This window comes from Oryctolagus cuniculus, chromosome 11 (genome assembly GCF_051225735.1).
Source record: "Oryctolagus cuniculus isolate XC-2025 breed Fujian yellow rabbit chromosome 11, ASM5122573v1, whole genome shotgun sequence".
NCBI lineage: Eukaryota > Metazoa > Chordata > Mammalia > Lagomorpha > Leporidae > Oryctolagus > Oryctolagus cuniculus.
The window spans coordinates 9,461,866-9,483,187 of NC_142877.1; the positions used below are offsets into that span (position 1 = coordinate 9,461,866).

A 21,322-nucleotide genomic window follows, 5' to 3' on the forward strand; every position below is an offset into this window, starting at 1 on the left:
AACCGCCATTCACCTTTCTTCGGTCTTGTCGAAGCTCCGTGTAAACACCGTCAGTCAAAAAAGAAGATCGGAGACCTAGGGGTCACAACTCGGGATTTTGGGCTTTTTTTTGGAGGTGGGTGTTTTTTTTTCGGTAGGTGTGAAAATCGAGCCAAAATACCCCCCTGCGAAGAAAACTGCCTCCTCCCAAGCTTAGAAAGGTGATTTTCGGAGCTCCCTCCTAAACACACGCGTCCCCAAACTCCTGCGCGCGCGCGCGCGCACCCGCAGCCCCCGAGGGCCCAGCCGAGGGCCGCGGCCAGCGCCGGTCCCCCTCGGGTTTCGCCCTCGCCCCGGCCAATCTGAGCCCGGATGCTAATTAGCCGCGCTCCCCCGATGAACGCGGCTTTGTCGCAGGGAGGGCCGGACTACAAAGCCCAGCATGCCTCGCCCCTCCCTGATCAATGAGGGCTTATTTAAATGATCTCTGAGGTCTTGGACCCAGGCCAATCAGCTGTCAGGGCTCATGATAAATCGCAATGCATTATTGATAATAATAATTACTGGGACATGCGCGTTCCGGCCGCAGGGGGGTAAATTTCCCAACTCCAGGGATCCGCGGCGGAGAGGGCGAGGACGCGCGGCTGTCCCGGCGCCCCGATGCCCGCACCATGTCCAGGCGCAAGCAGGCGAAGCCCCAGCACATCAACTCGGAGGAGGACCAGGGCGAGCGGCCGGCCGCCGAGCTCGCAGACGCGGCCCCAGCGGCGCCGACGGCGGGGGAGCCGGGTGAGTGCGGCCGGGGCGCGACCCTCGAGGGCGCGGGCTCCGGGCGCCGGCGGCGTCCGCGCGGGGTCTGGGGCCGGGGCAGAGGGGCGGCCTTGCTGCCTCGCGCCCCGCGGGTCCTACACCCGCTCCTCCTCCCGCGCCGAGCCCGCCGGGCCAGGGGGACCCCTGCGCTCGCGGCTTCACCCCCCCAAACCGTTGCTTCCCCCCCCCCCCAGCCTCCTCCCCGGCGCCGCTTCTCAAAGAAAGACCCAGAGGTCCCCACTCTCCCCCCACCCCTCGGGGCCTTTTTCAGGGGCTGGAGGAGGGGCGCACCCCTGGAGGGCCCCCCGGAGGAGGGGGCCGGGTGGGGGAGGGGGCGCGACCTCTCCCCTCCCCGGGAGCCCGGGTGCGGGGCCACCCGCGCCGCGCAGGGGCCGGCTGTCTCCCCGGGCTACGCCGCCTGCCGATCGCCCTAACCTTTCGGGGCCTGACCTCCAGCCATCTTTGATTTCCGACTTCCTAAAAATAACCGCGGCCAGCCCCGGGGGGTGGGAGCCCCCGGGGGCCGGGGCGCACCCGCCTCGCGCTCGGCACGGGCTTCTCTGGGGCGCTCGGGAGGGGAGAGGGGAGGGGGCTGGCTCGGCCCGCGCTTCCGCGGCCGGCGGCTCCCGGGCTTCGGGGGGTTCGGGACCCCGGCCCGGCCTGGCGCGCGCGCGCCCCCTTCTTCGAGGCGGCTGCGGAGCGAGTCCGCCGCCCAGCGCCTCGCCCCGGTCCCGCCAAATTGTCGCCTGAGAACTTTTTCGGCGTGCGCGTGGGGGAGGGGGCCTTGCTCCTAGCTCGCCGCCCGTTTTCGAATCTCGCGGCCTCCGGGGAGGCACGCGCGGGGCCTGGGGGTCCCGGAGGAGACGCGCGCGACCTTTCGGCCGCTGCCCTCTTTGTGGCCGGGGGAGTGCGGTGGAGTCCCCGAAGGCGCGATGGCTCAGCGAGGTCCCCGTTTCCTTCGGGGCCAGCTGCGCGTTGGGGGGCGTCTGGCGCGCGGGGACGCGCACTGCCCAGGTCCCCGCAGCCTGGACGCGCTCTCTTTGTGCCTCGGTTGGGGGCTGGGGGGGAGCGCGGAGCGGCTTCGTCGCCTGGCCCACCTGGAACAAAAGGGTTAACCCTGGGCCCGCCTGCTTCCTCCGGAGAGGAGGGGCGAGCTCCTGGCTCTGACCCCTCCTCTGGTCCTGCCCTGACCTCCTTCCCCCCTCATTTTGGGTGGGCGCGCACCGGTGAGGCTCCGGGGAGTGTTTGGCGCTGTTGGGGAGCGCTTGCTGCGGGAGGGTTCGTGGGGAGAGAGCAGCGGGGAGCCGGCGTGGACCCGGGCCGCGGGCTGGGGTCTGGGGTCCCGGGTCCGGGGCGCTGGCGTGCGCTCCCACCGCGACCTGGGAGGCGAGCGCAGCGCTGGAGCCGAGCGCGCGGCCGGGCTGCGCGCGGGCGCCCCCTGCAGGCGCGGCCGGGAGGCGGGTCTGCGCAGGTACCGGCTCTCACCTGGGGAGTGCGGCGCCGCGCCGGGGAGGGGTCCCCGCGAGGTGCGCCGGCTCTGCGGGGCCGAGCGTCTGGAATTCTTGGAAAGAATTCCCGGTCCTGGAGAGCGTTCGGCCTGCCCGCAGTTGCTGCGGCGGGAGCGAAGGTAGCTCTTCCACGCAGAGTCGTTGCACGTTCGGGTCGGATTTTGGGCGTTTGCCGTGGGCCGGCCTGAATGTACAGCACAGCCCCCCACCTCCCTATTTTTTTTAAGATTGAAGATGGGGCCGGTCTTTTTTGCTGAGCGGTCGAGAAGCAGTTTTTGAGCTAAGAAAATGAAGTCTGGCGATCAATTAGCAGATCAAAAAATCTGCAGGTGGTCGGGAGGGGGGCTAACCCTACACACAAGAAAATTAGCATTTTCTCAAAAGAGTTTCAAATGCCCTTTGTGCTAAACTGGATTACAACCATCGACGGTTAAGAGTCCCAAGTTTCAAATAACTTCTAAAATGACCTAACTCTGGCCGTCAGGATTCCGGCATTAACCGGCTCTCCTGGAGTTGCCTTCCAAAAGGGATAGGAGCTACTACTTGCCCAGAACCCCTTGCGCTCATTAAAAATAACGTGAATTATAAAATGCACTCCCCCTCGAAAGAAGGCAGCAGCATACCTCGGCTGCACCCCTAAATGATTGTTTGTGCTGTTAGCTTCCTCCTGGGTGGGGGGCTCGGGGACGCCTGGTAGGAGGTGAAAGGTAGTTGCTGCTTTGGAAATGAGAAGTGTGTTGATCCTTTGGAAGATAGATATTTTGAGATCTGCATTCCAATCTGGTTCTACGACTTTCAGCTGAGTAACCTTGAGACCCTGCCTGGTTTTCCTGAGCTCTTGTGTTCTGTGCACTGAAGATAAGACACGGCTCTGTCCCTCGTGGTGCGTCGGGAGTGTGGTTAGTGATGAGCCGTGTTGAACACTGTTTTCTGTGTTACTTACCTGTTGTGTCAACATGGTGTTGAGCGCCAGGTAAGATAGTTCCAGAGTATATGTAGTAGCCTGCTGTGTGCCGGGCGCGTCCTTCTCACAGCCAAAGTGCACTTTCTGCTCACTCACTCTAGAATGCACGGCAGCTCCTGGTCGATTGTCCCCCTGCCCTGAACTTGAAGGCTGTGCCTGTTGTGGGCTTCGTGGCACTGGTGCAGGGATGGGGTTTCCTTCTGGCAGCCGGCCGTGAGAGGGCTTCCCTCCACTGTTCTCGTGTTTTGGGATGCGACTTACCGAGTGTGAGGTGAAGAGGTCGTGGGGAAGCAGATGGGAAATAAAACCTTGTCTGTCGGCGATCGCGATCGGCTTCTGAGCCTCGCCGCTCTGGAAGGGCCGTGATGGGGGGAGCCGTTCGGGAACTTTCCTTTCCCGTTAGCCTTGAGCTGTTGCATTTTTATTGTTTGAAGACAATACAGATATACTCATCACCAGGTGCGTTTCAGGTCTGGTGAAGCTGTTTTGAGCGGCTGTAGAGAAGCTGACGACCAAGTCCCTCCCCTTATGGAGTTTGCAAATTTGCTGTGGGTAAGACAAGACGCGATGTCCCTGTAGCCTTTAGCCAGGGAGGTCGCACGCCTTAGCAGCTGGGAGCTCTGGTTCTCTCCTTCCTCAGAGTTTGCGAACCGAGCCCGCTTCTGCTTCCTGCGTCTCCGCACTGCCCTCCGTGCCTACTGAAGCGCTCCCTCCCCCGGCTCCATACTTAGGGATGGGGGCTTCATTTCCTTTTGTTTTTTGGTAAGCAGTTTTCCTGGGGGTGGGGGGAGGGTAGGAGGTTTTGTGTGCCTTAGCTAATCTGCTCATTGTCATGCTTCTCATATAGGAATGAAAAAAGATAAGCTTTGGAAAGCTTTTATCAAGACATACAGGTCTTATTTTTTGAAAGCATTTTAGTATCTACAGATTTTGATTAGCCTCTGCTAGATTAACTTTCTTCTATACAATAGACGAGTATTTTCTACCACTTGGCAGTGATTACATCTAAGACCCCTGCTGGGTTTACTGCATTCTTCCTCCTTATTGGATAACTAGATGCTGGGAGATAACATTCCTAAAATTCGGGGTGGGGGCAGGGTGGCAGGGTGGAGAACTCGTTGCCGCGCGGATCCCTCTGAACTTTGTTTTTTTCCTTTTGGGTTAACTTAAGCACAGCCGCAATTGTTCATAACAGAGGCCCCTTGGCTCCTCGGCAAACATGGCTCCGGCGTTTGGCCGTGGTGGTCTGGATGCAGAAGTCCCTTTTTACTGCACCAGCAAACAGAGCTGCTTCTGTTTTAAGACTCAAGTGGGATGTTGCTGGTATCACTTAGGCGACAGAAGAGGCTCGCTTGTGTATACAGCGAAGGCAAGCTGGTATTCAGGCAGTAAATCACTCGGGCGCTGCTGGGTCCTGAGCCCAGGGGAGCTTAACCTTTTTTGTGCCGTAGATCCCATCTCCGCGTAATGCGTGTAAAGATGTAAAATACGTAGACTGCTAAGGAAATAAATTGCATGTAAATACAGTTATCAGAAACCATGTGCTGCTTTGTTAAATAATAAAATCCAGCAGCCTCCAGCAGTTGTGACAGCGGGACACCCTGGAGGACGCCTGCTTTCTGTTGATAGGCACAGGTTAGGCTTGCACCCCCGTGCTGTGTTCTTACCTTCGTAATTGAAACAAATAGTACATTTTACTTCAGCTGAGTGAAAGTAGATTTTTTTTACCTAGTTTCTTGAACTCTTAAGAATGCCTTCCCTTTTTTTTTTTAAAGATTTATTTGAAAGGGAAAGTTATTGAGAGAGAGATCTTCCATCCATTTGTTCACTCCCCAAATGACTGTACGGGTGGAGTCTGGGCCAGGCCCAAACCAGGAACCTGGAGTACATGCAGGTCTCCAGTGTAGGTGGCAGAGCCCAAGCGCTCGGTCACCTTCTGCCTTCCCAGCTGGGAGCTGGATCAGAAGTGGAGTGGCCAGGACTCCAACTGGTGCCCTTGAGATGCTGTTGTTAATGAGTCAGGAGAATGAGGAAAACAGTGTTAAATGGCCGGCGCCGGTGGCTCACTTGGCTAATCCTCCGCCTGCGGCACCGGCACCCCCGGTTCTAGTTCCAGTTGCTCCTCTTCCCGTCCAGCTCTGTGCTGTGGCCCAGGAAGGCAGTGGAGGATGGCCCAAGTGCTTGGGTCCCTGCACCCACATGGGAGACCGGGAGGAAGTACCCGGCTCCCCGCTTTGGATTGGCGCAGCGCCTGCTGTAGCCGCCTTTAGGGGAGTGAACCAATGGAAGGAAGACCTTTGTCTCTAACTCTGCCTGGCCAAAAAAAAAAAATAGTGTTAAACACCTTAGAGAAGTAGAATGAAAAAGTTTCAGAAACTGCTATAGATCTGCTTTACTAATAATAAACTGCTTTACTGTCCATTTCAAATGGTATTCAGGAATTTCTAGCTAGCAGTGTATCACCTTGAGTGGCTTGGTTTTATTTCGAAGCCTCAATTTCCCCATCTGCAAAATGGGAACAGGATGCTTGCTGTGGAGATAAATAAGTGAAGGCAAGTGGCACAGCTGAGACAAAGGGGCAAATCAAGGGTGCGGGTTTAGCCTAGTGGTTCATCCGTGCGGTTGAGATTCCCTGGGTGCTATTTCTGGTTCAGGTAGCTCCTGCTGCCACATGGGAGACCTGGATTGAGTTCCTAGCTCCCTCCCTCTCTGCTTCTCAAGTAAATGAATTCTTAAAAAAGTTGTTTCTTGTCGGAGGAAGCGGCTGTGTGTTGTGTTTGGGGGGCGGGGCGGGTGATGGGGAGTGCAGAAGCCGAGGAGCAGATGGTGTGGAGTTAGCTTGTTTCCACCCCTTCTTGTAGGTCCCTTCTCCAGGAAGTGGAGGCAACACTTCTCTGCACTTCGCGTGCATTTTCCATGTCTGTATTTCTACTGAAATGCAGGGGGCACGCACGTCATCTATACATCCTGTTCTTTGCATCTCTCCTGAAGGAAACCTTGGGCACTTGTAGCCTGGAGCAGCCTCCAATTTCTGCTTCAGTTTTGTTGGTTACAAAGTATTCCTCTTCTAGCCACCCAGATTTATGTAACCAGACTGAGGATGGACCAGGGTGTATCCATCTGTGTTGTGCCCTATGAGAAATGCAGCAAGAAATAGCCTCGCATTTCAGGAAGTGAATTCCGAACAAAGGAAATGCTGAGTCAGAGGGGAGAATGAAGGTGTTGCGCCCTGGGTGCTCCCTCCCTCGGGTTGTATCCATTGGTGCTCACCAATCCTTTATATTCTGGAGAGCAACTTTCCAAAAATGTCTTGACACATAATTGCCAAAACTGCTTTTCAGAGAGAACCAGCTCCTTAAACAGCCCTGCAGGCCTTGCATTTCGACACTGGGGAGATGGCCCGCATTGGTACTGCCTGGGAGCCGGGGACTCCCAGAGGGATAGATCCTAGGGTTCTAGGAATTAATGCACACTTTCAGCTTGATTCTTGAGACAGGCCTGTAGGAGAGGTATTGGAGCCTTGAGAAAGGACTTCTTACCTACCTTCTGCCTGCCTCCTCTGAGCTCATCCTGGAAGTAGCGAAGTGTATCACATCCTAACACCTAAAGCAATCTCTGGAAGTCCCAGAAACAAGATAGCAAAGAGTGTTCTAGTCTGTCCTGGGAAGCAGCCGGATCCCTCTGGCTTCCCACTGCGGTTAGGGTGTCTGAGAGGAAAGATAGTTGCAATCCCTACAGGAAACACGATAAGTAGGGAAACATGATAAAAATGGAAACATGAAGGGGTCAGATAGAGGCCCTGGGGGCTGCAGTCCTGGGGTGGGTGTGCGGGTGTTTTTGAAATAAACTTTTAATTCCATTTCCATGGACTTTTGAACATTTTTATTAGTTTTCATTTATATGAAGGGCAGAGAAGGGCTAGGGATTGGTTTCCCATCTGCTGGGTCACTTCCCGGATACTCCCGACAGCTGGGGCTGGACCAGGCCAGAGGGTGGCTGGCTCCCAGCGACTCAGGCCCTCGCCCCCTGCTTCCCAGGGCACACGTTAGCAGGAAGCTGGAATTGGGGTGAAGCCAGGACTTGCACCCAGGCACTCTGATACGGGGTGCGATCATCTCAAGACTTTCTACCTTCTCTGCCAGACCCCCAGCCCCAGCCTTTTATTTTTTTTTAGAGTTACACAGAGAGAAAGGTCTTCCATCTGCTGGTTAACTCCCCATATGGCCACAACAGTGGGGCTGGGCTAAGCTGAAGCCAGGAGCTTCTTCTGGGTCTCCCATGTGGGTGCAGGGGCCCAAACACTTGGTCCATCTTCTGCTTTCTCAGGTGCATCAGCTGGATCAGAAGTAGAGCAGCCAGGATTCAAACCAGTGCCTGTGTTGGCCGGCGCCGCGGCTCACTAGGCTAATCCTCCTTCTGCAGCGCCGGCACACCAGGTTCTAGTCCTGGTCAGAGTGCCGGATTCTGTCCCGGTTCCAGGCCAGCTCTCTGCTGTGGCCCAGGAGTGCAGAGGAGGATGGCCCACGTGCTTGAGCCCTGCACCCACATGGGAGACCAGGAGAAGCACCTGGCTCCTGGCTTTGGATCAGCACGATGCGCTGGCCGCAGCAGCCATTGGAGGGTGAATCAACAGTAAAGGAAGACCTTTCTCTCTGTCTCTCTCACTGTCCCCTCTGCCTGTCAAAACAAAAACTAAAACAAAAACCGGTGCCTGTGTGCTGGCATTATGGGCGGTAGCTTAACCTACTAGGCCACAGCGTGCCCCCCCCCCTTTTTTTTTTCTTGAAGATGTTTGTTTATTTTTAAAGTCATAGTTCCAGAGACCTTCCATCTGCTTGTTCACTCCCCGGATGTCCTCACTGGGCCAGGCTGAAGCCAGGAACCGGGTGCTTCATGCAGGTGTCCCGTGGGGGGCAGTCTGGCTCCCAGGCCTCCTGGCGGGTAAGCACTCAAGTTCTCCACTGCTGTGTTTCCTTGAGCAAGCTGCCTGAGCTCGGGCTCAGCTTTCCTCTGGTGAGTGGGGCTGATGGAGTGAGCTGCGTGGGGCTGGACTGGAGGAGGATGTTTGGCTCCTCTCTCCACCCCGGGACCCCACCCCTGCATGCACACAGCAGGAAGTGAGGGTTGTGTGTTCTCTGCCTTGAGGGGTGTGGGGTGGTGCCTACGCTCCCTAAGTCAAACCTGTAACCCTGGCAGTCCGGATCTGTCTTCCCCTGGCTCACCCCATCCCCACATACCTGAGGCTTCCTGGTCATGCTCAGCCTGAATGAGCCACGATGAAGTCAGCTTATTAAGGCTTTTTCAAGACCAGCCCCTCCTGCAAACTGTTGGCAGCCCCTTCAGTCAACCCCGCGATCTTTACAAGTTAGCAGAGGGGACAGGTGCGGTCACCAGCTTGAGAGGCGGCCGGCGGTTTCACCGGAAGCCTTTCTTTGCCCCGTGTGTTTTTGCATTTCAAGCACAGGTTGAATTGTAACTAAAAGTGGTCATTTTCTTGTTATCGTTTTAGATTTATAATTTTTTATTTGAAAGCAGAGTTACAGAGAGGGGTCTTCCATTTGCTGGTTCACTCCCCAAATGGCTGCAATGGCTGGGGCTGGGCCAGGCTGAAGCCAGGAGCCAGGAGCTTCTCCTGGGTTTCTCATGTAGGTGGAGGGGCCCAAGTACTGGGGCCATCTTCCAGTGCTTTCCCAGGTGCATTAGCAGGGAGCTGGATTGGAAGTGGAATGGCTGGGACTCGAACCAGTGCGCACATGGGATGCCAGTGCTGTGGACAGTGGGGCTTCACCACTAAGCCACAACGCTGGCCTGGTTGTTTTGTGCATGCTCCTCTGCTACCTGTTTACATTTTTCTGGCTTCTGTGGCAGGAATTCTGCCTGAGTTTGCTTATAGTGAGCTAGACCAAAATGTACTTGAAAAATTTTTATTTATTTGAGAGTCAGAAAGAAAACATAATAATACCCTTCTTGATGGGTTGTTGTGTACTCATGAAAATACCTGTGGGGTTTAGATTTCACAGGCATAGGGGTCTGTCTAGGCCTTTGTTCAGGATACCCTTAGCTCCAGTGCCCTTTTTTTTTTTTTTTTTTTTTAATTTATTGGGAAGAGAGAGACAGAGATCTTCATTCTTCTCATTCACTCCTCAAATGACTGTAGTGGCCAAGGCTGGGCCAGGCTGAAGCCAGGTGTCTGGAACTCCTCTAGGTTACCCACATGGGTGCATGGGGTTCAAGGACTTGGATCATCTTCTGCCTTCCCAGGTACATTAGCAGGGAGCTGGGTCAGAAGCAGCACAGCCACTGTTGTAGGTGGTGCCTTACCCTGCACGGCCTTCTCTTAGTAGGCAAGTGTACGGAGCGGGGCAGCAGGGGTGGGGAGCGGCGAAGCAGCTTAGTGAGCCTGTCCTGCGGGCTCCTATTCCTGAGACCCAGGCCTCAGGCACGGTCCAGGCCAGGAGTTAACACAATGAACCGGGCCCAGCTACAGAAGAAATCCACCGGCCAAATTTCAGAAAGGAACTTGGCTCAGAGCAGGACTGAGTTTTGTGTAAGGCACTCCTTCTGCCGAGAGAGCGCGCCTCCCCCTCGGGCGTCCTACAGGCACACAGAGTGCTGGTGCTGTCCCTCCCTCGTGTCGGGCAGTCCTGGAGTCCCAGCAGACACATCGTCAGCTTGGGAAAAGATCAGAATTCCAGATGCCACCCACAGTGAGCACTGACTGCGTGTTGCTGTCGCACCATCATAAAGTCAAAGTCAGAAGTTGGGGACCAGCCTTGTCTCATTTCAGAGAGGTGGAATCAAGACACAGAGGGCTCCTGGGATCCGTGAGTCCTATCCCTGGCTTCTCTCTGGATGGAACGACTTATTTTCCCATCCATGTCCTAACTGTTGAGACAGTGCCGTGGGTTTTCATAATCGGGAAGGTTAGCGCAGTCTTTTCCTACGGCCATCCTTCCCCCCAGTGCTTTCCCATGGGCAGAGATGTTTCTGGCGCTGTCTTTGCCTTTGGAACAGCCAGCCTTGTTTCTGGCACCTTGGATGCGCATTGCCTAATACGTCCTGTGCACTGTGTGTGTGTAGGGCTGATGTAGCTGCCGCTACCTGGATGGTCGGTAACGGCGCAAGTTCATTCTCATTGTCCCAGAAGCCAGCTGGCTCTTTCTGGAGGCTCTCGGGGAGAATTGACCCTGGCGCCTTCTGTTGGCTCCCAGCAGCCCTCAGTTTCCAGCCCTGTGACCCCCGTCTCTGTCTTCATCATGTGTCTTCTCCCCTCCCCCTTTGTAAAATTTTTTTTAAAAGATTTTATTTTATTTATTTGAAAGAGTTACGGGGTGGGGGGTGGGGGTTTCCATCTGCTTGTTCACTTCCAAATGGCTGCAAGGGCCAGAGCTGGGCCAGGCAGGAGCCAGGAGCCTCCTTCCAGGTCTCCCATGTGGGTGCAAGGGCCCAAAGACTTGGGCCGTCTTCCACTGCTTTTCCAGGCCGCAGCAGTGGAGTGGAGCTGCAGGGACTTGAACCTGCGCCCATGTGGGATGCTGGCACCACAGGTGGCTGTGCCACAGCACCGGCCCTGCTTCCCTATCTCTTGCGAGTACTCTAGGCATTGAATTTGGGGGCCCCACTTAAAGTGCTGTCCGTCAAGGGTTAGGACTTGGCCTTGTGTTAGTTCAGAGCACGTTGAGAATTCCACCTACAACCTAAGGGTTAGTTCGTTTAGAGTCTTGGGTGACTGTTCCCCCTGCGTCCTCTTCCGCTTGTTTGCGGGTAGATAATGGAGACGTGTTGCCTTGTGAGTGGGTGGGTTCTCCCCGGAAGCTGTCCCAGATCTCCTGGTGGGCGGGATTCTGAGCTCTTTCTCTTGTTGCAGGTGCTGCAATGAACCAGCCAGGGACTGGCGATGACGCGCCCGGGGACAGAGTGCCTGGAAAGCGGCCGCGCCGGGAGGAGACGCACATCTGTGAGAAGTGCTGTGCCGAGTTCTTCAGCCTCTCTGAGTTCTTGGAGCATAAGAAAAATTGCACTAAAAATCCACCTGTCCTCATCATGAGCGACAGCGAGGGGCCAGTGCCTTCAGAAGACTTCTCCGGAGCGGTCCTCAGTCCCGGCGGCAGGGACAGTCACAGGGAGAGCGGCGGCAGCTCGGGGGACACCAAGGAGAAGCTGGGCGCGGAGTCTGTTGTCCACTTGAAGGCGGAGACCACCCTGCCCCCGCCACCACAGGACATAAGCTATGTACCCAAAGGCAAAGTGGCCAGCACTAACGTGACTCTGCAGGCGCTCCGCGGCACCAAGGTGGCGGTGAACCAGCGGAGCGCGGATGCGCCGCCGGCCCCGGTGCCCGGCGCCAACAGCATCCCGTGGGTGCTGGAGCAGATCCTGTGCCTGCAGCAGCAGCAGCTCCAGCAGATCCAGCTCACCGAGCAGATCCGCATCCAGGTGAACATGTGGGCCTCGCACGCCCTGCACTCGGGCGTGGCCGGGGCCGACGCCCTGAAGACCTTAGGCGGCCACGTGTCCCAGCAGGTGTCGGCGGCCGTGGCTTTGCTCAGCCAGAAAGCCGGCAGCCAGGGTCTGTCTCTGGAGGCTTTGAAGCAAGGCAAGCTACCTCACGCCAGCATCCCGTCGGCCGCCGGCTCCCTGTCCTCGGGGCTCACGCCCTTCGCCCTGAAGCCGGACGGGGCCCGGGTGCTGCCCAGTGTCATGTCTCGCCTCCCGAGCGCTTTGCTACCTCAGACCCCGGGCCCTGCGCTCTTCCAGGGCCCCTTCTCCACCGTGGCGCTAGACCCGTCCAAGAAGGGCAAGGGCAAGCCCCCCAGCGTGTCCGCGGTGGACGTCAAAACCAAAGATGAGACCGGCCTCTGCAAGCACAAGTGTAAGTACTGTAGCAAGGTTTTTGGGACTGATAGCTCCTTGCAGATCCACCTCCGCTCCCATACCGGAGAGAGACCCTTCGTGTGCTCTGTCTGTGGTCATCGCTTCACCACCAAGGGCAACCTCAAAGTGCACTTTCACCGACACCCCCAGGTGAAGGCCAACCCCCAGCTGTTTGCCGAGTTCCAGGACAAAGTGGCGGCAGGCTCTGGCGTCCCCTTTGCGCTCTCGGTCCCCGTCCCAGTAGACGGAGCGAGTCTCTCGGTAGATAGCAAGCCCGTCCTCGCGACAGGCGCCCCCTCCGTAGGGCTACCTCAGAACCTCTCGTCGGGGACTAACCCCAAGGACCTCCTGGGGGCCCTGCTGCCCAGCGACCTGCAGCCGCCTGGGCCTTCCCCAGAAAGCGAGGGTGGCCTCGCGCTAGCCGGGGTGGGGCCCAACCACATCTCCCCCAGGGTTGGTGGCTTCCAAGGGAGTGCGGTCCCCGAGCCAGGGTCGGAGACCCTGAAGTTGCAGCAGCTGGTGGAGAACATCGACAAGGCCACCACCGACCCCAACGAATGTCTCATCTGCCACCGAGTGCTGAGCTGCCAGAGCTCCCTCAAAATGCATTACCGCACCCACACCGGGGAGAGGCCCTTCCAGTGTAAGGTGTGCGGCCGGGCCTTCTCCACCAAGGGCAACCTGAAGACGCACCTCGGGGTGCACCGGACGAACCCCGCCGTCAAGACGCAGCACTCGTGCCCCATCTGCCAGAAGAAGTTCACCAACGCCGTCCTGTTGCAACAGCACATCCGCATGCACATGGGCGGCCAGATCCCCAACACGCCGCTGCCCGAGGGCCCCTGTGACTTCACGGGCCCCGAGCCCGCGCCGGGCGCCGCCTGCCACGACGACAGTGAGGGCGTCGACCTGGACGAAGTCAGCCTCCAAGATGTGCCCAGTGGCTCCTCCAAGGTCCCCGCACCCCTTCCCGGCGTGCACTCGGCCTCCCCCACGCTGGGCTTCCCCGTGCGGGCCTCCCTGGACGCCGCGGGGAAGGCGGGGGCCGCCCCTCTCGGCCTGCAGCGGCAGAGCAGCCGAGAGAACGGCTCGGTGGAGAGCGACGGCCTGACCAACGACTCGTCCTCGCTGATAGAAGACCCGGAGTATCAGAGCCGAAGCCCCGACGCCGCGGAGTCCGCCTCCTTCCAGGCGCCCTCCCCGGCCAATAGCCAAGCCGAGAGCGTCAAGTCCAGGTCTCCCGATGCCGGGAGCAGAGCTGAGAGCTCCGAGATGGAAGGTGATAGAGCTTTGGATTTCGCTTATGTCCGAAAGGAACGTAGGGTGAACTTGGCACACGGAGAGGACGGGCTGAAGGAGCCCCTCTAGGGCAACTAGCTTGTCTGTACTCGGGTGGAGGGGAGGAGTAGCTGCCTCTATCCTGATGATGAACTTGCTTATGGTGGTTAATGCAGGGGGCTCAGCAGGCTTTTGGTCTTTGAGCCCCACAGGTGCACGTGGGTAATCCTAACTAAATTCCAATACAGGTTTTTGGTTTACTCATTTGAAAGGCAGAGCAACAGAGAGGGACGGATGGAGGGAGGGAGACAGATCTTCCATCCACTGGTTCGCTCCCCCAAATGGCCCAACAGCTGGGGCTAGGCCAGGCTGAAGCCGGGAGCTCCCTCTGGGTCTCCCACATGGGTGGCAAAGCCCAAATACTTGGGCCATTGCTGCTGCTTTCCCAGCCACATTATTGGGAAGCTGGATCCAAAGCACAGTAGCTGGACTCCACGCGGTGCTCCTGGCTGGGATGCCGGCATCCCACGTGGCAGCTTAACCTGCTGCGTCACCGTGCGGGCCCCACAATAGGAGTATGTTTGAGGGGTGGGCACTGCTCTTTGGCCACTGAGATGAGCTGCTCGCTCCTGGGTTCCGAGGCCCCCCCCATATTCACGATGAATCCCCTGTGGAGAGAAGCACATAGTAAGTGCACACGGCAAGGGTGGCACCTGCAGACGCCGCTCCTGGCAGGGTAGGGTCGCAGCTGCTTCACAGAATCCCAGAAAGCTGGCGTGTGGGCGTCCTCTAAAGGCACCCTCACACAGACACGAGAATTGCATCGTGTTTCCTTGGTGCCCACACCTTTATGCAAACCCTAAAACAGCCAGTTTTCCCAGTGCCTCCATCTTCGTGCAGATCCACAGTTCAGAGGCAGCTGTTTTTCAGGGCCTCAGAGCCACCTCCAGGTTCTCAAAAGTAGCGGGCAGTGTGTGGTTTTGGTCGCAGGAGCGAAGGAGTGTTGGATGATAAAGGTTTGGGTTTTCTCCCCTTCCACGCAACCAGGTCGGAGCAGTCTCCCATCAACGTTCATCCGAACCCAGCCCACCTATGTCAAGGTTGAAGTTCCTGGCCCGTTTGTGGGTCCCTCAACCCTGTCCCCAGGCACGACGCCTTTGCTGGTGGCCCAGCCGCGCCGCCAGGCCAAGCAGCACGGCTGCACACGGTGTGGGAAGAATTTCTCGTCCGCCAGCGCTCTGCAGATCCACGAGCGGACTCACACCGGCGAGAAGCCTTTTGTGTGCAACATCTGCGGCCGTGCGTTCACCACCAAGGGCAACCTGAAGGTGGGTTCCCCTCGCCCGAGCCGTGGTGGGGCTGAGGTTTTCGGTACTGGATGAATTCTTCAGGTTACATCAGCCGGATGTCTAGTCTGACCGCTGAGCTGGCTTTGGAAACGTGCGCTTTGTCACATTAGGACGTCTCGGGTTGTGTTGCTTATTAACAGTGTGTGGGAGGAGAAAGCATCGGATCTGTAATCGGTGATGGTTTGTTTCTAATCTCAGTGGCACATAAAATAATGCACAGTTTTGGGGCAGACCTGGTTAGAACTCTTGCTCCTGTTCTTAAAGCACATACTTGTTTTTATCAGTCAATAAATATTTATTGAGCAGCAGGGCAGCGTTTAGTGCAGTGGCTGGGACACCTGTCCCCCATATCGGAGTGCCTGGGCTCGAGACCTGGCTGCGTCCTGTGGTAGTGCACCCTGGGAGGCAGCAGGTGATGGCTTGGGTCCCTGCCCCTGACGTGGGAGACTTGAATTGAGTTCTGAGCTTCTGGCTTCAGCCTGGCCCAGGCCCACCTGTTGCAGGCATCTGGGGAGTGAACCAGTGGATGGAGATCTCTGCCTTTCAAAAAAGTAAATGTAAATCAATGCCAACTTAGAGAGTAAGGGTGCATTTTCCGAGCGACTCAGTCTGGAAGCAGGACGTGGTTTGCTGTCAGCTCTTGTCTCTTTGTGAGTCCAGTAAGGGTAGTTCCTGTCCAGTGTTGAAGGCCTGTAGATGATGGAGAATGAAGCACAGTGCGACCAGGCGTCGTGGTACCACCAACCGTCTGTGGACTGGTGTTTGTGTTGGAGCTGAGCTCTGTTTTCTTTTTTTTTTTTTTGCCCAGCCTGCTACATTGAAATAAACGTGTGTGGTACAATAACCCCTGGAGTTAAAGACTCTAGGTAACAGCTGTGCTTAAACAGCTGCTGGGTCCTTCCAGAAGGGGTCTCTGTGTTGCCATTATTGTTAGGGTAGGCGGATTTCATTAGTCTCCCACCCATACCCATCCGGGAACACAGGATGGGAAGTAGGGACTTGGGTTTGTGTCCTGGCCCTGCCTCCAGTTTGCTTCTGTAACCTTGAGCAAGGCACATTGCTCTGAATGTTTTCAGCTTGCCAATGGTAGACTAGCAGAGTTCTTTACAGTTGGGATAAAGATAGAAGCTTCATTTTAGCCTGGACCTATAAGATTATATCACCTTAAAAGCTAATATATACACATGACAAAAGCCATGTCCTTTAAAGTTTTTTAACCCTAATTGGCAAAAGCATCAGAGGAGGACCGTGAAGTAGCTTGGTCTCTAATGCTCATTTCTAGAGCTTCATTGACTCCCGGGCCCGGGAGCGCCTGATGCTGGACCCGGGGGACTCTGGGCAGGTGGTTCGGTGAGCATCCTTGGCTTTCCCAGCCACACGGTTAATGGCATTGACGGGTCCAGGGTTGTTTGAAAATTGATGAGTTGTATTCAGGAAGTGATGGCGCGTGCCTGGAACACGACCAAGTGCTTGTTACCTGGAGCCTCTTACTCTGTAGTTGCTAACGGCTTTTTCAGGCTACTGCCTACGTCTGTCCAATCAGATGAGTGGCAGCTGCCAACCTGTAAGGCTGTCAATCAAGATAAAATGCCCGAGAAGCCTGGCACCTAGCATATTATGAGTTTTGAAACTTTTTTTTCTTGTATGTTTTAAAAATCTATTAATGTTTTGAGAAAGGCAGCGTTGACAGAAAGATCTCCCACCTGCTGGTTTACTCCCCAGATGGCCACGACAGCCGGGGCTGAGCCAGGAGCCTGGAACTCCCACCCAGATGGCAGGGCCCGAGCTCTCTTGAGCTACCTTCCGCTGCTTTCCCAGGCTCAATAGCAGGGAGCTGGATCAGAAGTGGAGCAACAGGGACTCGAACCTGCGCCGTAGGCTCATGGGATGGCAGGGTCACAGGCAGTGGCTGAACCAACCCATTGGACCACAATGCTGGCCCCCAGTATTTAAGCTTTAATGAAGCCAGGCAGGGAGGCGGCTGGGGAAAGCAGCACGCGAAAGAGCCTGAGGTGAGTTGAGTCTCAACGAGGAGCGGCCTTGCTGTGCCTGCTGCCCCAGGTTAAGTGGTGTCTGCTTCCTGTGCAGCCTCTGGGGCTGTCCCACGGTGCCTGCTCTCAAAGGTGGGCATGCTCTCTACATGTTTAGCATGTTACTGAAATTCATAATGCAGACTGTAGTTGCATGCGTGGTGAGAAGGACCACGTTGCCAGCACCCGGTTTGGGTAGAATCCGTACGTGGACTGCGGCCGGCGGCAGCGGCGGCAGCATCTCTGTTTTGCTGAGAGCCTGTATGTCCTGTTCCTGCAGGTGCACTACATGACGCACGGGGCGAACAATAACTCGGCGCGCCGTGGGAGGAAGCTGGCCATTGAGAACACCATGGCGCTGCTAGGTACCGACGGGAAGAGAGTCTCGGAAATGTTTCCCAAGGAAATCCTGGCCCCGTCGGTGAACGTGGACCCTGTCATGTGGACCCAGTACACCAGCATGCTCAACGGTGGCATGGCTGTGAAGACCAACGAGATCTCCGTGATCCAGAGCGGCGGCCTTCCCACCCTGCCCGTCTCCCTGGGGGCCAGCTCCGTCGTGAGTAATGCCACCGTCTCCAAGCTCGATGGCTCCCAGTCGGGTATCAGTGCCGACGCGGAGAAGCCCGGGGCCGCCGACGGCGTAGCCAAACACCAGTTCCCTCATTTCCTGGAAGAGAAGAAGATCGCAGTCAGCTAAGCTCAGGGGACCGGGCCTGGAGGAAGTACAGACAGGGCAATCCTAGCATTTGTTCCATCTCCTCCCCTGTTTTCTTTTTTGCTTACTGACATGCAAATGATGTTTACGGTTGTGACCGCAACCTCAGGCAGTCCTACAATCAACAGCGATGCCATGCTGCTTTGCAAAAAGTGAAAAAGTCCAAAAACAAAAAATCATACCAAAACAAATAGACTAGAATTGTTTTTTAATTTTGGAAAGAAGCGGGTCTTGCAAAGTAGCTCTGTTACTTGCGCCACATGTAGAACCTTTTGTACAACCTAGAACCTTTTGTACAACCTAGAACGACTATTTCCAAAGACTGACCTGTTTCAGGTTGGAGCTTACTCAACCACAGTGAAGAGAACTGTGCCGCCTGGTGTGGGGGCGGGGCAACTGTAGGTGGGCAGGTGGGCAGATGGACAAGGTCTGTCATCTGTTTCCAGACCCTCCCACTGTATACCCCCATCTTTTGGTTTGCTTTTTGAATGTAACTTAAAACAAATGAACAAAGAAACTAAGGTTGTAGAATTCCAAAATTCCTTCAGCCTTAGAACCTTATGTAGGATGTCCTTAAATGGACAGATGTTGGGCCTTAGGGAGTCAACGTGTGTGTTGCTGCTTATTTAAATACAGTTCCCGTGGAGCCCCAGGAGTTCCCTTGTAATGCCAACGCTGCCCAGGTGTCTCAGTCCTCCCACACCCCAGAAGGGGTGGGTGCCTGAGTGGGCGGTCTCCACCGACTCCATGCAGTTCCCTGGTGCCGGGTCGGTTGAGAAGTCCCTGGGGTTTCATTCTTAAACTCAGAGAAGGAAATGTTTCCTATCACGGGCTCACATACTGATTTTTGTTTTGTTTTGTTTTCCTTGATGCGACTTATGCCAAGTAATTATGAAGATTTTTTTTTTTCCCTCTGAGTATTGCATGAAGGCTACGAAGTTGGAACAGGCGAGTCCTGGGTGTAAAAGCTTTAATTTATCTACCTCATTTATGTTTTATTTTTGTAGCCATAGTCTCTATTTTCCTATTTTATGACCACTGAAGTATTCCCAGGTCCTGTCTTTAAGCCGAACGGTTGACGTTGGTGGGAGCAGCTGGACTTTCGTGATTCCTTTTTTTTAACCCCCCTCTTGTCCACGTAGTGACACGGAGCTGGTGTTGAGACGTTGCTCCGTTGGTTTAGCAAGCAAAGAGGAAGACCCTCTCATCCTGGGGGAGGAGACCCTCTTGGACACGTGGATCAGGACTGTTACCCAGAGTTCCTCTTAGTTATTGCACCTGACTTTAGGATCCAAACGTTTTGCCAAGTTGTGCCTTTCCTTCTGGAATTGTAAGTGAACACAATGACGATTGCTGTTTACACTGTGAAGCGGATGTTACAGAGAACACGCCAGTGGCGCTCACTGTTGAGCTAATGACGCCTTGTGAATGTAAGATCTACAGAGACACCCCTGGAGTTGTACCTGCTGATGCTTGTCTGTTTGTTGGAAAATAAAATTTGAATGTTTTTTTTTTTCCCACCTGACGTGTACTGTAAGTTTTTCTGGGACTTCTAAGCGTGAACGTTCGGTCAGTATGATCTCCAGGGAGGATTTGCTTGTCTGACGGGTCCCTGGACTCCCCACGTCTTCCCCCAGTCTAACCTCACAGGAGTTGTTGGCAGAGAGAGCACTCAGTTTCTACCGTCCCAGGCTGCTTAGAAGGGCAGGGGCTAAGCTGGGCATCGTAAAATGGTTAAGCTCTGTAGATAGGCCGCTTAACTTTTATACCTACAGTTAACGTACCGTGTGCTTAGTTGTTCGGAGGAACGGAGCAGGTGTTTGGCCCAGCCGTTAGGATGCATCCCATATGAGAGTGCCTGGGTTTGAGTTCCCACTCCACGCCCAGTTCAGCTTCCTGCTAAGGTGCACCATGGGAGGCAGCAAGTGGTGGCTGAAGCAGCTGAGTGCCCCGCCACCGACGTGGCGTTGAGCTCCTAGCTCCTGGTTCAGCCTGGGCCTGGTTCCTAGCTCCTGGACTCAGCCTGGCCCAGCCCTGGGCATTAGGAAGTGAAACAACAGACGCATGTTCCTCTTGTGTTCACCTCCCTATTTTAAGATTTATTCATTCATTCCCTAATTTAAAAAAAAAAAAGTGTTGATCTCATCTTAAGTGCTCTTAGCCACAATACAATTTTATTTAAAAAGGGAGTGGGTTGAAAGCTGCAAGGAGAGGTTGTTGGAGAAAGTGCTCAGTGGGCAGATACAAGGGTGGGACCGGGTAGATGTCTAGCCCACCACCACCATCAGGCCTCCAGACAGTGCGTGGTGGGTGGAGGCTGCCACACCGGAGGGAAGAGCTAGGCACTCCATTCTTGGTCTCTGTGTGTCAGCTGCCAGAGCAGGTGGGTCCCCCTCAACCCACGGCCAGTATTTCCGTTTTCACTCAAGGTGGGGTGAACAAGCCACAGAGTTGGCAAACTTGATTGAATCCAGATAACTGGAGAGGAAGTTCTTATCTAAACCACCACGACCTGGCCCCACGCAACTCCAAACCACAGTTTAGGTGTCAGGTCTGGGAAATATTTCACGCCTGCAAAACATTTTCCCCTCGCCTGCGTGGACACCGTTCCAGGGTGAGCCCGCTTCTGACAGATGTGTTAAAGACCTGTGTGTGAGAGGGACGCCGAGTCAGCGGTAGCTACACAGTGCACTTTTCCTCTGCTTTTTTCACAAACACGGAACACTTTCGGAATTTCCCTGCCGTGCTCACATAAGGCCTGTGCTAATCACCCCCATCCCAGAGTTCGCATCTGTGCTGCCAAGTGAATATGGAAATACTTTTTATCATCTGTGTGGAGTAGCTTTTTTTTTTTTTCTCCTTGTTTTTCGCTTTGAGAGGGAGACAAGGGCTCCCATCTGCAATGTACCTACAATGGTCCCGGATGCTGCCAGGAGCCAAGAATCCCAGGGTCTAGGGCTGCTGGCAGGAACGGAGTTATTCACTCCCTCACTGCTGCCTCCCACGGCCTGCACTGGGGGGACCAAAGGTGGGAATGGATGTGGGACGTGGGCGTCTTAACTGCTAGGCTAAATGCCCTCCTCTCGGCGTCACTGGCACTTGAATTCTCTAGGGTGAAGTGTTACTTGAGGGGTGGCTAGGACGAAGGCTTGATGTTTTTGGGCGTGTTTGCCTTTGTTTTCCCTGCGTCTATACTGCGTGCAGGTGTGTGTCGAGTCTCAGGCCTGGTCTTTGGAGGCAGCTCTTGAAGGGCAGCTGGGCCTCCAGTACAGGCACAGCTGTCTGTCTAAGCTTACGGAGCAACGAGTAACCAGAGCAACCACAGAACTTGCTCTTTGATGGGCGAGCTATCCACCTGTCGTCCCCTGAGGTCGCCGTCCTGGCTCCGTTCAAAGCTGTGTTTTGATACACAGGAGGTTAGGGGATTCTCAAGCTGGTGTTGGTTACACACTTTTTACTTTCTCGGTGACTTTTGATCCATGTTTATCTCCTTTAAAGGAAGAGAGAGAGAGAGAGATCTTAACATTTGTTGGTTCACTCCTCAGATGCCCCAAACAGCCAGGCTGAAGCCAGAAGCCTGGAACTCCGTTTGGACAGCCCAAGTCAAGGGCAGGAGCCTGGAATCCCCCCTCCTCCATTTGGACAGCCCAAGTCAAGGGCAGGAGCCATCATCGGCCGCCTCCCAGGATGCGTTGGTGGGCAGCGTGTCACCAGTGGAGCTGCTGGGACTCCCACAGGCACTCCGATATGGGATGTGTGGGTCCCAAGTGCTGCCCAACCTGCTGTGCCACAACAGTTGCCTACACGCTAAC

The 21,322-nt window shown here is 55.5% G+C and overlaps 1 protein-coding gene across 5 annotated transcripts; it reads left to right on the forward strand.

Annotated features, from left to right (window-relative positions):
- Positions 1-420: 420 nt before the first annotated feature.
- SALL4 (spalt like transcription factor 4) lies at positions 421-18,819 on the forward strand. 5 transcript variants are annotated; one of them, XM_051832643.3, is made up of 4 exons: positions 424-768; positions 11,129-13,414; positions 14,461-14,741; positions 17,073-18,819. In XM_051832643.3, exons 1-4 carry the CDS (start codon positions 651-653, stop codon positions 17,490-17,492), a joined length of 3,105 nt encoding a protein of 1,034 aa, XP_051688603.3. In that variant the 5' UTR covers positions 424-650; the 3' UTR covers positions 17,493-18,819. The 5 variants fall into 5 exon arrangements, with proteins under 5 accessions (XP_089163149.1, XP_051688603.3, XP_051688604.1 ...); XM_051832644.3 differs by having other exon boundaries at positions 427-768; positions 11,129-12,133; XM_089307020.1 differs by lacking the exon at positions 424-768 and adding an exon at positions 3,726-3,813.
- The last annotated feature ends 2,503 nt before the right edge of the window (positions 18,820-21,322 follow it).